At 36.1% G+C, this 13,864-nt stretch overlaps 3 protein-coding genes across 20 annotated transcripts in view; 2 read left to right on the top strand and 1 right to left on the bottom strand.

The window, feature by feature from the left end:
- Positions 1-2,299: 2,299 nt before the first annotated feature.
- LOC129804663 (brachyurin-like) lies at positions 2,300-5,367 on the top strand. The gene is made up of 2 exons (XM_055852193.1): positions 2,300-3,340; positions 4,078-5,367. The coding sequence occupies exons 1-2, from the start codon at positions 2,623-2,625 to the stop codon at positions 4,251-4,253; spliced, it is 894 nt and encodes a 297-aa protein (XP_055708168.1). The 5' UTR covers positions 2,300-2,622; the 3' UTR covers positions 4,254-5,367.
- A 1,866-nt stretch (positions 5,368-7,233) lies between these two features.
- On the bottom strand, positions 7,234-8,404 carry LOC129804662 (brachyurin-like). The gene has a single exon (XM_055852191.1). The coding sequence runs from the start codon at positions 8,400-8,402 to the stop codon at positions 7,455-7,457; it is 948 nt and encodes a 315-aa protein (XP_055708166.1). The 5' UTR covers positions 8,403-8,404; the 3' UTR covers positions 7,234-7,454.
- A 2,989-nt stretch (positions 8,405-11,393) lies between these two features.
- The window catches only part of LOC129804647 (prominin-like protein), an 89,656-nt gene continuing 87,185 nt past the window's right edge, over positions 11,394-13,864 (top strand). For 17 of the 18 annotated variants that reach the window (XM_055852168.1, XM_055852164.1, XM_055852163.1 and 14 more), the window contains exon 1: positions 11,400-11,813. The gene's annotated coding sequence lies outside the window, so the exon portion shown is untranslated. Of the gene's footprint in view, positions 11,814-13,864 lie in introns of all 18 variants that reach the window. The other variant, XM_055852156.1, reaches the window with a different exon arrangement.

The raw sequence follows: 13,864 nt of genomic DNA, 5'->3' as shown, positions 1-13,864 counted from the left end.
ACGAAAGTGGTAAAAATCATAATCATCGCATTATAATTTTAAAGAGCTTTTACCAATCGCGGTTGCGGGCCTAGAATACCCAGGTTAGCAGCTCACGCCAGTCGATCCTCCGCCACTTCAGAAGAACATTTGCGGTCGATCCCAGAACGCTGCAAGACAAGATTCTGATGATTCAGCCACCTTGTCCTAGATCTGCCTCGAGGTCGACGCCTCCTTACAATGGCTTGCATAGCTTTTCTGCGGAATTATTCTTCATTCATGCACTGGACATACCTATATAAACGAAGTTGTGATCTCTCAACCTGAAGAAGCAACTCTTCGACTCTTAGCTCCTCACGAATGGCTACTTTCTTCACTCGATCTCGACGAATGATCCCCTTAACTGCCCGGAAGTAACATATTTCAGCAGCTTGTAATCGCGATCTTACTTTTTCAGTCATTACCCAAAACTCATGTCCATAATTGAGAATTAGATTGAACACAGCTTTGAAAACCGAAAATTTATTACAATGACTTATATTTCTTACATTGGCTTTCCTCACTACGCTTCTGCCAAGCTCTCTCATTACTGCAAAAGCGTGACCGATCCGCGACGAGAGTTCTGTAACCATCCTACCGTCACTCGGGAACAACTCTTCGAGATAGAAAAAGTCACGAGGTTGATTATATTAGATTTTGGGGGCGGTGAACAGCTCCGTTCATATACAATCCAGCTCCACACTCAGCCCCAACCGCGATTCTTGCATCAGCCTCTCAGTCACGAACTGCATGTCCTCTCCAGCTCATCGTCTGCACTCAGGCCTCAATATGGGCCCATGTATCCCCGTCTGTTATACCCCTTAGTTTAAGGGTTATGTGTACTAAGCCAGCCAGTTTTCTGGATAAACTACATTATACAGCTCGGCTTCAGTTTTGATAATACTTCCCAAGAGAGCACCGCTTTATCCAGTAATACTCGTTTTGTGCTGTAAAAACTGGGACAGTCACATAAAGCAGGGGCTCATCAAGCCTAAAAAAAAGTGAAGCTATTTTTCACTTTTCCTTGAAAAAGTTTTGCAGACATTGCACCGTGACTTAAACAAATTTGCTCGTAGTTCTTGTATTATTTCGGCTAACATTATGAAATATATGTTTATAGATAGCTTTTATTGAACGATAACGAAATATATCAGAGTGATTAGTCAATTCTCTTTAGGAAAAAACTTGCCAATAGCCCTCAGTGCCTATATGCGAAAACGTATGGAAAAATGAAATGCCGCGAGGCCCCTGAACATAAGTAACGGACAAGTACAAGCTTGCACAAGCTCAATCGAATCTATTGAAACCATTGGAACACAGAAGATTGGCTTTATTAATTAGTTTAGTCATCATTGCTTTTTCCGAAATTACACGTGAGCAAAACTACTTCTTAAGTCCCCTACATTCTCAAATGTATTAAAGTAATTAGCTGAAGTTTAATATAAGCTCAGCTTTGTAATTGCTTCAAACGCGTTCTTAGAAAAAATCTAGAGTAAATAATCGTCTAAAGATTAGGTGCTTGGATTAAGATTAAAAAAATTAGGGTTCGATTTCGATTTTATAGCGGTCCTTAGTTCAAACTTACTAACTTACTTAACCGCTCCTACGGCTCCTACGATCAAGTACTGGTCTTACCCTGACTCTGAACTAATCGCCACTGTTCTTCAATTCCACATTCCTAATGAACTGTCGTCCTTTTCCATTACATTCCAAAGCATAAAATTTGTTCCTAAAGTCCTTCAAAGTTGGTTCGTTCTCATTCCTGCGAACTAGATGACTAGTCTACTGGAACCTATTATGCTATATTTATTTAATGACAGTTATCTGTCTGTAGCATTATACAACTTATGATAGTAGGCTTCAGAATCGTCCTTTCTCAAAGTCCTAGGATCCGTAAATTCTATTTGTCATGGACCCACGTTTCAGAAGAATACGTGAGGACTAGGAAGATCATAATTCTATACAGTAGGAATTTTGTCTTTCGTACTTTGAACCACTTCGAACACATTATTTTTACCAAAAGTGCTCAATTCCATTTAAATTGTTTAAGACTTATGACTAAGGAACTCATAAAAGTCTTTACATTTAACGATGAATTATCCTCCTTAATAATCTTCAAGTTTGTCAGTCATCCTGTATTTGAGAAGAACTAATTTTGAACTGTAGGTCACAGGTTACCGATCATCGAAATGTACCGTCTTTAACTGCTTAAATCTCAAAGCAGCATAAGCCCAAAACGAGCTAACTCTATGGAATCTATTACTAAGTTATAAAAACCAATTTCCCAGAATGAGTCAATCAATTTGAAATTGTCTCACAAAACCTCAAATTTATGTCCCCTACGAAGCGTGCCTCTATAAATCTTTAGGCAAACAATAGGCCTCCAAATTGAGGAAACTCATGATTCGAAGTTATGGTGTGTCCGCAGAACAATGTTGAGATATTTCCGTTGGCTATTTTCCCAGTCAGAGCATCAAAGAATGCGAATAACTCAATGAGCGATAAAGATTACCTTATCGAAGCATTTTTTGATATGATACAATATCGTTCTATAAAGTCTCTTGCAAATAACTCACATCAGTCTGTTCTTCACGAATTCTCGACATGTGGTCACTACTTTTGGGCTCTCTGTTTTTGATTGCGAGTGTTTCGGCTCTGCCATGGTGGAGGAGTTTGAGGGCTCCTTATGAGATTCCCGAGTGGCAGGAGAAGCATCCTGCACTGATGGAGTTAGTTAAACGGACGAACGTTGATTTTGGATCGCGTATTGTGAACGGGAATGAAGCATTTCCGCATCAGTTTCCGTATCAGACGGCCCTTGTGGTGCGTCTCGAGAATGAGAGTACTATCTGTGGGGGATCGTTGATCAGTGCGAGTTATGTGCTAACAGCTGCCCATTGCACGGACCTCAGTGTTTTTGTTACGGTCTACTTGGGGGTTCACAATTTGTCTGATTATACGGAAGGGACTCGGGTTGTACAAACCGTCTTCCGTAGCGACATTGTTGTACATGAATTGTACAATACATCTGGCTACCAGAATGATATCTCTGTGATTAAGATGCCAATGCCAGTCACATTTAATGACGCAATCAGACCAGTTCGTCTGCCTAGTTATCAGCACATCGATGAAACATTCCAGAATGAGGAAACAATAGCATCAGGATGGGGGAGAACAACTGATGCTTCCTGGGATGGAACGGATGTACTGCACTACGTAAAGTTATCTGTGATTTCTAATACGGCATGTAGGGCTCTATACCCTACACTTCAGGAAAGCAACATTTGTACACGTGGGGAAAATCGGTCAGGAACGTGTCAAGGTAAGTAAATTTTCTAGTGAACTAGCTCGCGTTGCTTGAACACTATTCAGTTCCTAAACATAAGGTTCGGTTTTGCGTAAGGCTTAAATCAATCTGATAGGAAATGAATCAGCCATTCGTTTTAGCAAACTAGGTTAAGAACTATTGAATACTAAATTTCGAAGTTGTTTCAACAATAGCTTATCTTCCTTTCCGGCTCTTAAAGAGTAAACCTTTCCATGATTAGGGTTTGTAATTTTCAAACTACTTGATTACAAATTGAATACCTTTTTAGATGACTAAGCTAAACTAGCAGGGCAATCTTGGTTCATCTGAAGTCATTGTTTTCTTTAAATCTAGTTCGTACACGGTTACTTACCTTTCCCCGCTTTCTTAAGCTGACGCCTTCTTTTTAATAGAACTTGTCTTCTCCAAATCTTTCTGTATTCCAAAACAACATGATAAACAAACTTATCAGCTCTTCACTATAGATGACTAAGCTAAATACTAAGATCCCAAATATGGCAAGTGAGACATATTGATAGCTAGAATTTTCTCATTATTTTAATGTTAGAAAATCTAAACCTGAGTGTTCGCTTACGTGAAATCTCGTTCGAATTTAGTATGAGATGCTTAAACTTAAAAAATCGCGTAGGTGACTAAGCTAAAAACGAACCAAGTACCAATACTTAAGATAACGATTATATTTTCCAATTCAATTGAATTTTTGAGAACTAATCCCCAAAATTTTCCTTAAGGTGACTCTGGAGGACCTTTGGTAATCATGGAAGACGATGGGATCTATACTCAAATCGGCATCGTATCTTTCGGAAGTGGCATCGGATGCTCGTTCAACTGGCCAAATGTCTTCGTGCGCTTGACTTCTTTCCTCTGCTGGCTCGGTTGTCATACCGATCTTCCAGTTCGTTTGTAGCAAGTCGTGGGAAATCCAACGGACAAAGGAAAGCCTTATAATCTACATTGGCAATAAAACGGAGTTCATTCGCAATTTGAGCTGTTATTGATAATGTAATACCATATCTTATCGTCATGCCTTTTCGCTATGATGAATTGGGAAAGAATATGTGGAATCTCATCGAGTCTACAGCAGGAAACATTCAGTGATTTTGCAGTATGACTTGAAAGTTTAACTGCGGAAGTTGTGTATTGTTGAAAAGGAGGGCATATCTTAAATACTACAATACTGCCTTATTGGGAAATAAAGTTATATGGTGGTTGTAAATTGATAAATAGATGATTGTAAAGCAATTTCAACTGATAAAGTCTATTAATGGAAGACTCAATCGTATTAGACATTATAAACGCACTTAATATCGATTTATGAAAACAACCTAGAATAAATTGTTGACCTGAGTTTAAGTTCAAAATGTATTAAAGTTAATATATTGTCAAATGAACCTGCAAGATTATATAATATATATTTAAAAATGAGTTTTGTATTAAATTATTAGAAATAAGATATAATTTTTTGTATTAGAAGAAAAGCAGGATTATAGTAAAATTTATCTAAAATCAGAGAACACTAATATTTTTTGCACGGTCAAAAGGAGCCGGTAATATGTTCAAAAAATTGTCTTGAATGAACTTTACTGAGTATAGAAAGAATGATGATAACTTCAAAATTAAGAAATTTGTTGCAAGCAGTGTTGTGCCTTTACATACTAAAAAATATTTTTTTTACATTTTACATGTAAAAATGTTAAAAATATGTAAAAATGTAAAAAATATGCAAAATGTAAAAAGGAAAATTAGGCATTTTTGAATCTTTTAAACATTTCCTGTAAGCTATATAAATATTGATATTGATTACGAGGAATATCAAGAAAACATTATCACCAGAATCATCAGAAGAAACAACATCAAGAAAACAAACGGATTACGCCGATCCGGATTAAAGAGCGGCCAGTGTATGTTCAAATCCCTCACAACTTAAGCTTAAAATGATTTCACTTGTATGTGATACACTCATAGCTTCAACACGAAAAGGTTAAAATTGCAAATAAAGAGCGCACAGTTGCAGCAGAAAACGGTTTAAATTGAATATAAAATCCTCACAGCTTTGGAATGAAACGTTTATCAATTTAGATAGTTTTTACTCGGATTCTATGAAGATTTTATTAAAAATCGATATAATATCACTCCCCATAGAAATGTATTTATTGGCTGTGACCTTACTTCACACTTAAACTTAAGAGCTGTGCTTTTTCTATTTAATTTGTTAATATTTGGGTGTCCTCAGTACCTGTCGAGTCTTCTGGTTAGGGGGGCTCGGCCAGGGTTCGGGGACTCATAGTGCCTAAGGTCAGGAGTGACTTAAAGGGCGTAGTTATCTTTAACTCCGTTCCAAGAGATCTGCGTAGGTCTGCAGATGGCATCCGACGCTTTTTTCAGGCTGAATCTTAAGAGAACACTTATTGGATTTTTTTCTTATTTAATTTTCATTTACCTTTCTTATACTATTGTAAATCGTTCTTTTATTTTTCTTTCTCTTTTTTTATTGCTGTTTTTAACATGTTTTTCTTTTTTCTTTATCTATTGTAGGAGGGATGAATTTTTGTTTAATACGTTAGTCTCATTTTAATAATAAAGCAGGATGGTTTTTAGAATATTATCACAGAAACATTTATTACCACAGAATCAGTGTTAGCAAGGAGACACTGATTCTCCTTATGAACATTGTTTTCAGGAATTTGATGTCTTGGACAAGGTATATCTTAATAACAATCTTAAAATATATCTTAATTTCAATGGTTTTTGCAATATTGATGATTAGCAGAAACCACAGAACAGTTGGAAAACTCCCTCAGCATGTAGATATAGAAGTTCAAAAATTATTAATCGTTTTGATGGTTACTATTGTATTGGTTCAACACGGTAGTAGAAAATTAGTAAATTTCATCATGCATTTTAGACGACAAGCTTTATAGCAAAAAGCCGCAAAATATTTTACTGATTACAGCGAAATCTTTGATTGAGTAAAAAATAAAAAAAATGAATTTGATATTTGATGAGTGTCAATCAATTTTACATTTTAACTTTACATGTTAAAAATGTAACACATGTTAAAGGCTTTTTTTACTATGTGAAAAATGATGTAAAATGTAAAAAATTCGCCCAACCCTGGTTGCAAGACTATCCACGGGCAGTAATATTTCTGGCTTTGACCATATACTATTTAAGCGATATAGAGAAGTTTGGCGTAGACTCTGTGTAGGAAATTAGAACGTTAATATTTTGAAATCTCTGAAAACCATATTAAGTTCTGTTGTAGAGTGTTATGAGGATTTTTTTTAGACATGTTCAATATTTTTACCTAAAAGATATAGAGTTGTTCAACGATTATGGCTTAGACTTCTCCAAAACGACCGAAATAAATTAAGTAATGTCTCTCAACTAATGGCCCTGTTGGCCGATTGAAGTTTAAGGACCTTAAGGATTCTCATTCACCGAAGAAGACAAGTGCTGAAAGAAGACGTCCTGTTACTCTTCTTTTTCCTCTTCATTCTTCAAGATACTAGCCATGAGGGCGTGGCCTGATTTTCCATGGGAGGGGCCAGAACAACTTTACAACGTTAAGAATTTGAATAAGGTTTATCATGTATTTTAAACAATAAACTGCGTCATACTTGAGTTCAAGCTTAATTTTGTCTCACCCTATCATATACTCATATTTAACCCAGGAATTACTAAACCATTCATCATTTCTTCAAAAGCGCTATCAATACATCTGATAACAATTTTCCCTTAGCAAAACACGCGTACTTAGTTATCGTTTTATTGCCCTTCTTAAATAATATCTGATACCACGTCCAAAACATGAGAAGGATACTCATGATTACAGAAAGATTGCAAATCAAAAGCTATCAAAAGTTTTCTGTTCAAGTGATAACAAGTGGTTTCTGTTGCTTTTAAATTTATTTATTCCAAGAGAACTCGAGCACCCTGAAGCTGCGAAATAATCTACCTTTGGATCCAGGTAAAATGTTCATGCCTATCTTATCGCGATGGTGACATTATTTGGCTTTGTCCATTGGGTTGAGACAGGGAGACATTTTTGCAATTTAGGTGATTTTTATTGCATAATCAATTCGGGAAGGGATGAGAAAGGAACTGATCACCAGTTTTCGCGGATCTCGTGGTCGGTGTTCTCGTCGATCCACTCGAGGAAGGATGTGACTCTAGCATGGGCACTGGGCCAGTTGAGTTCACATCCCAGAGCCAGTCCAAAGGACACAATACCCACTTGAGTTGTGACTCCATCAGCTTCAATGACGCTCACTGGTCCACCAGAGTCTCCGTTGCAGGGACCACCGTTGGCTCCATCGGCGCAGATGTTGGAGGGCTGAATGATTCCAGGCCAGCGGAGGGTACAGGCCAGGTTGGTCATGATGGGCAGGCGTACATAGCGAAGAGTTGGGGAGAGTTCGTTGCTGGAGTCATTGAAGCGTCCCCAGCCGCTGATGCTACTCATCTGACCGGCAAAGTCTACATCGATCTGACGGAAGTTGGGCAGACGAACGCTGTTAACGAGGCCTGGAATGTACTCAGCTGAGTTCTCCATGCGCAGAGTGGCCAGATCGTTGCGAACGAGGGAAGCATCCCAGTTGGGATACAGCCTGAAGGAACTGCCCGGAGAGAAGATACGCTGCTGGGTGGGTTCGTTCTCGAACACATGATGAGCTCCCAGGATGGCAATAGCCGAACCAGCAGCATCCAGACAATGAGCAGCAGTCATGACGTAATTTTTAGACAGCAGGGAACCTCCGCAGAAGCCGTTGCCACCGTCCAAGTGAAGGATCAGACCAACTTGGTAGGGGAACTGATGAGGCTGGGCATAAGTTCCGCCAACAATGCGTCCTCCTGGTCCGTACTGAATCTGTGGTAGTTCCTTGTGCGCTTCCACAATTTCCATAAGCTTAGGATGGGTCTCCTGCCATGATGGGATCTCCCACAATGGCCTCACAGTTGACCAATAAATGTCGGTATTACCGGCCTGGGCCAGGGCAAACACAGCAACGCACAGCAGCAAGATTGTCTTCATTTTCACAACTGATCTTGCCATGAACCTCTCCTGGGCTTTTTATACGCTCGGTGGTCTTGTTTTTGACCATGGGACAATTTCAGATAGAATCTTATCACTGACCTGCGATTGCTACTGAACATACCCATTGATAGCGGGAAACGCGCAGGAATAAGATAATTTGAGGATTGATGAATGAATACGCAAAAAGGGGCTTTTCTTAATCTTGCAATTAAAAGCATTTTGGAAATAAAAATTCCCGCTAAAACGTTTTTCTTGAATCTTGCTTTTATTTTAATCATTTATTTTCTTCAACTCAGAGTATCATACAAACATTTTCAAAAATGTGATGGTAATACTAGTCATCTTTATAAAAAATATTATCCTAAAAATTTGTTGGAAATCTGGTCAAAAAAGACACCTTAAAACAATATTGTATTTGTTTGAAAAATTACATAGTTTTGACACATTTTTAATCAAATATTTTCTTGAGCGTCAAATCAAATCTTTTCTTTTGGGGAGAAATATCAGACCAGTGATAAGCCTAGATCAGCTTATAGAGGTGAGATTCCTTCACTGTAAATTTGGATTGTGGTTTGTGAGTTTCACAAAGTGTTATGGAAATCCACAGGAGAACTAAGGGTTTAATTTAACAAGTCAAATTTGAAAAACTATTTAAAAGAGACCAAAATCTCTTTATTTATTAACAAAATTCGATTGTATTATTAGCCAAGTAAACAAACAGATTAAAAATTATTTTCTACTGAACAAATTTCAGTACTTTACCTACAAAATTAGACTTTAATGGCCCAAATTGATTTTTGTAATGAAAGAATATTACTTATCTATATGTATTTACGAAAACTTACTTTTTTACTGATCAAAATTTTATTTTTACTGATTTCGTTTAGTCAATCGATTTTTGACTGACAACATTTGCTTTTTTACTGATCAAAATCGATTGTTCTACTGACAAAATTTGATTTTTTTCTGACCAAAATCTTTTCTTTGGTCTGATAAAAATGTGAAATTTTTGCAGACAAAATTAGTTACTTTTACTAGTTAAAATTGAATTTTTACTAACCAAATGTGTGTAATTTATCTACAAAATTCAATTTATTACTGCCCAGAATTGACTTTTCCACCGAGAAACTGTGTATCCTCTACTGAACAAAATTTAATATTTTACTGATCAAAATTGAATTTTTGGCGGCAAAAAATTGAGTGACATAATTAATTTTTATTACTGACCAAAATTGATTGTTCTACTGATCAAAGATGATTTTTTACTGACCAAACTCGTTTTTATTTTTTATTGACCAAATGTGAGATTTTTTCCGACGAAGTTCGATATATTTACTGCCTCAAAATGAATTTTTACTAACCAAATTTGAGTATTTTACCCACAAAATTTGATTTGCTGATCAGAATTAATTTTTTCACAGAAAAGTATAACTTCTTCACTGATCACTTATTCATTGATCAAAATTGATTTTTTCTGATTTAGTTTAGTCAATTGATTTTTTACTGACGAACATACGATATTTTCACTAGACAAAATTTAAGTTATTGTGACATGATTCGCTTCTCTTCACTGACCAAAATTAAATGTTCTGTTAACTAAAGATTCAGTTCTTCCTGGCCAAAATCGTTTTTGCTGATCGAATATGAGATTTTTACAGACACAGTTCGACATTTTTTTCTGGCCAATATTGATTTATCTACTGAAAAACTTTGTTTTTTTTACTGACCAATTTTTTTTAAACTGATCAACTGATTAATTTGTTGACTAACTAAGTCAATCGATTTTGTTTCTAACCAATTTTTTTCACGAGCAGAAATTTGATTTCTTTGTTAACAACAATTATTTTCTCTACTGACCAAAATTGACTTGACCAAAGTTGATTTTGTACTGATCCAAATAATTTTTTTTCTTCTCACCGAATCTGAAATGTTTGCCTACAAAAATTCGTTATCTTTACTGGATAAAATCGATTTTTCCTGACCAAATTTCAGCATTTTACCTACAAAATTCGTTTTATTTACTTTTTTTTTAACTGCTCGAACTCCAAGAGAGAGCAGTTTTCACAATCTTACTGAAAATTAATTTATCTCTACGGATCGAAAATTATTGTGTTCCTGACCAAAATTGATTTTTCTATTGAGCAAAATGGATCGAATAAGTTGAAATTCACTATAAATTGAATTTTATTCATTCCCAAAAATACAAAGTATTTACGTAAGACCCTATTATCACTGATTGTTTCACTGATTAATTATAATTATAATTATAAAATAATAGATTAGTTAATTAACAAAAACAATTTTTTACTGGTCATTTTTACAAAAATGATATCCATTCTGCTGCGGCTATTTATAATTTATATCTTTCAGATTTATTTCAAAATTATGAGACGAAAACTAGGGTAAAGTGGTACAAGTTTTTTCTTGATAAATTTAGTACTTCATTTTTATTTGTATATTTTTAAAGCTTTAGTTTTATAATTTGGTTCCTTGTGCTTAAAAACAAATTTTGTACTGTATTTATCAAGAAAAAAGCCATGTCCAACCTGCACCGGCGAATTGTCCAACTTGTAACACTATGTCCAACTTTTATAACTTTACCCTACTTTAGGAAAAAAAATTAAATATTTAAATTTAAATTGATTAAATTTAAAATCGATTTGGAAACACGAGAGATTATCCATGTTTTTTCCCGTTAAAGACCTCCTTCTTCCAAAATCTTGGCACTTTGATCGATGTGATCTGATAAGCTTGTTTTTATGAATGGGAATTACCTCCGAAAGTACCACACGAACCGCACGTTACTAACGCGAACCTTATCAATGGATTCAATATTCTCCTCACGTGCTGAAATTCATTCAACTTCCCGCTTTGGAGGATTCTCTTAAGAAATTTTATGCAGTAGGTGTATGTCTCAGCTAGCGCTGCGAGATGGCACTAGAACAAAATTTGCTTCTCTGTTGAGCTACGGAGGGCGCTGATTGAAAGAGAGAGAGAAAAATTGTGGCCAAACAGTTTAGTTCGGAGCAAGATGTCGGCGAGAGTGTTGGTCGCTCGCTAATTTCTTTGTGGCATTGCTTTCTCAAGTTTTTATTCAGTCAATTTTGTGGTGAAAAGTGTTCATTTTGTCGCTGAAATTGTGTGCAATCCGTGCAGAAAGAACCCATCTATCTGGGCAGAGAGTGTTTGGTGCTGGGAAGATAGGGATTAGCCCTCCAGGACGCCAGAGAAGTGAATTGCCAAAAAAAAGTGTTTGTGTTGCTTCTGGTAAAAGTGATTTTATCTCTGGCCATTTGGGAGTGAGAGTCCCACTTTTGTGCTCACGGGCTACAGGAAGTGACCCAGCTTCCAGGCCCAGATCAAGCCAGTTTCCCGGACAGTGGCTTCTGGGTGGATAACTGTAAACAAAGACGCGCAAGAAGCAGACAGGTGAGTGGAAAAAGTCCTCCTCCTTCTGGCCCCAAAGAGGCGAAGCAACTCGCCCAAAAGAACAAGTTCTTCTCTGTAGATTCTCATGGTCTTCTTTTTGTCTGTCTCGTCGCGAAGTTGTGGGAACATGTCTGGAATTGATTGGTGTGGATTAGGAAGAGTTCCCCAGGGAGTTTTCTTGGGCTCGCCACTTTCGTTCAACGACCTCCTGATTGATTTTCTTTGTCCCAGCGAGCAAACTCCCTTTTTTTGGGGGGACAAAAGGGCGTTTTAGGACAACAAAGGATGATATTAGGGAACCACTTGTCCCTTCTAATCTCTCATGGAAAGTTTCTCTGACAACATTAGGATCGAAAATAGTCCCATTTAGATTATTTTTTCCTATTTTGAAAAGATTGTTCCCCAGAAATTGAAAATCTGCCAAAATTTTTACCAAATCCTCTACCGGTGATTTTATAAACCTTTGATGTTCTGTAACAGTTTTGCACTTGATAAGATTATTTATCTGCATTTGTCAAAGACAAATTATGATGATTATTCCTTGAAATTTTAAACATTTTCTAGACTTGTTTTTCCTTAAGCCCTCTAGACATTGGGAACAATTTTCGTCAAAAATTGCTTTTTTGAAGGAAATTACATCCAGTGCTGTAGGTGGAAATGTCAAAAATTCGGTCAAAATTGCCATTCTTCAGGAAGTCCTTCCAATGTGTAGAGGTCTTTACGGTGTAAAAAAAATAGTTTTGTAAATTTAATGGCGTCTACACACTAGTAGAAATTTCTTTAAAAAAATGCCTTTTTAAAGAAAATTTCCCCTATCCTTGTAGGCAGAAACGTCAGAATTTTTTTAAAAAGGTAATTTTTGATGAAAATTGTTTCTAGTGTGTAGACACCATAAGAGGAAAAGTTTGTCAAAAGGATGTTTGTTCCGCAGTAACAGGCTTTGTCAAATTTGTAAACATCCTTTATTAAAAAAATAACAAAAACGCTTTTGTCCGCTATACCAAACTTTTTTTCCAGAGAAATTCTTGTTAATATTGTGGATTTTGAAATAATTTCGACAGTTTTTACAAACAATTTGCTTAAATTTGCTAAATATATAGGAAAACTTTTTATAGTTTGTAGATGCAATTGTGCTGTCTACACACGAGGCAAATTATGTCAGTAATGATATTGAAAATCATTAGAATTCAAAGATAATATTTAAAAATGACTTTAAAACTTTTACACTTTGTGAGAAACTTTGCATGTTCATCAAATTGGATCGTTTTGAAGTAAATCATTTGACATCTCTTTGAAAACGTCAAAATGCTCCATTTTGACGAAATTGTCTTGAAATAGAGGCCATTACGGCTTCCACACATTGGGAATAATTTTCGTCAAAAACTGGGGTGACATGATAACTTATTTTCAATACCAGAGACTGTCGATTCTGAAAAATTTAAACGATAGCAGGTGTGGAATGATAACTTTTTGACACTATCGAATCGATAAATCTATATCTGATATTAAGCGAACGTTGATATTTTACGCATTGTTGGCCATTCAATGTGACTTTCTTAACTCTTTCGTCTCTTTTGGGACTCTGAGTACCCAAAGCAGCATATGAATGTTCTGTGAAAAACAATGTTTTTTAATTATTCAAAACTGATAAAAATCGTATTCTCGTGGATAAGGATGTATAACTATAAGGATGTCCAAATGTAAGATATTTTTTGTAGGCCCTCAATGAATTCCTGAGCTTAGATATTTTTGATTAACTCTTTCCGGACCGCAGCATATGCTGCAAGCCAATTTCACAATTTTTAATCAAAAATATCTAAGCTCAAGAATTAATTGAGGTCCTACAAAAAATATCTTACATTTGGACATCCTTATAGTTTGTAATCATCCACAAGAATCGGATTTTTATCAGTTCTGAATACTTAAAAAACATTGTTTTTCACAGAACATTCATATGCTGCTTTGGGTACTCTCGTCCCAAAAGAGACGAAAGAGTTAAAAAAGGGTGAAACTGGCTTGCAGCATATGCTGCGGTCCGGAAAGAGTTAAAA

Source organism: Phlebotomus papatasi, chromosome 2, assembly GCF_024763615.1.
Source record: "Phlebotomus papatasi isolate M1 chromosome 2, Ppap_2.1, whole genome shotgun sequence".
NCBI classification, from domain to species: domain Eukaryota; kingdom Metazoa; phylum Arthropoda; class Insecta; order Diptera; family Psychodidae; genus Phlebotomus; species Phlebotomus papatasi.
This window is presented reverse-complemented; position numbering and strand designations above follow the sequence as displayed.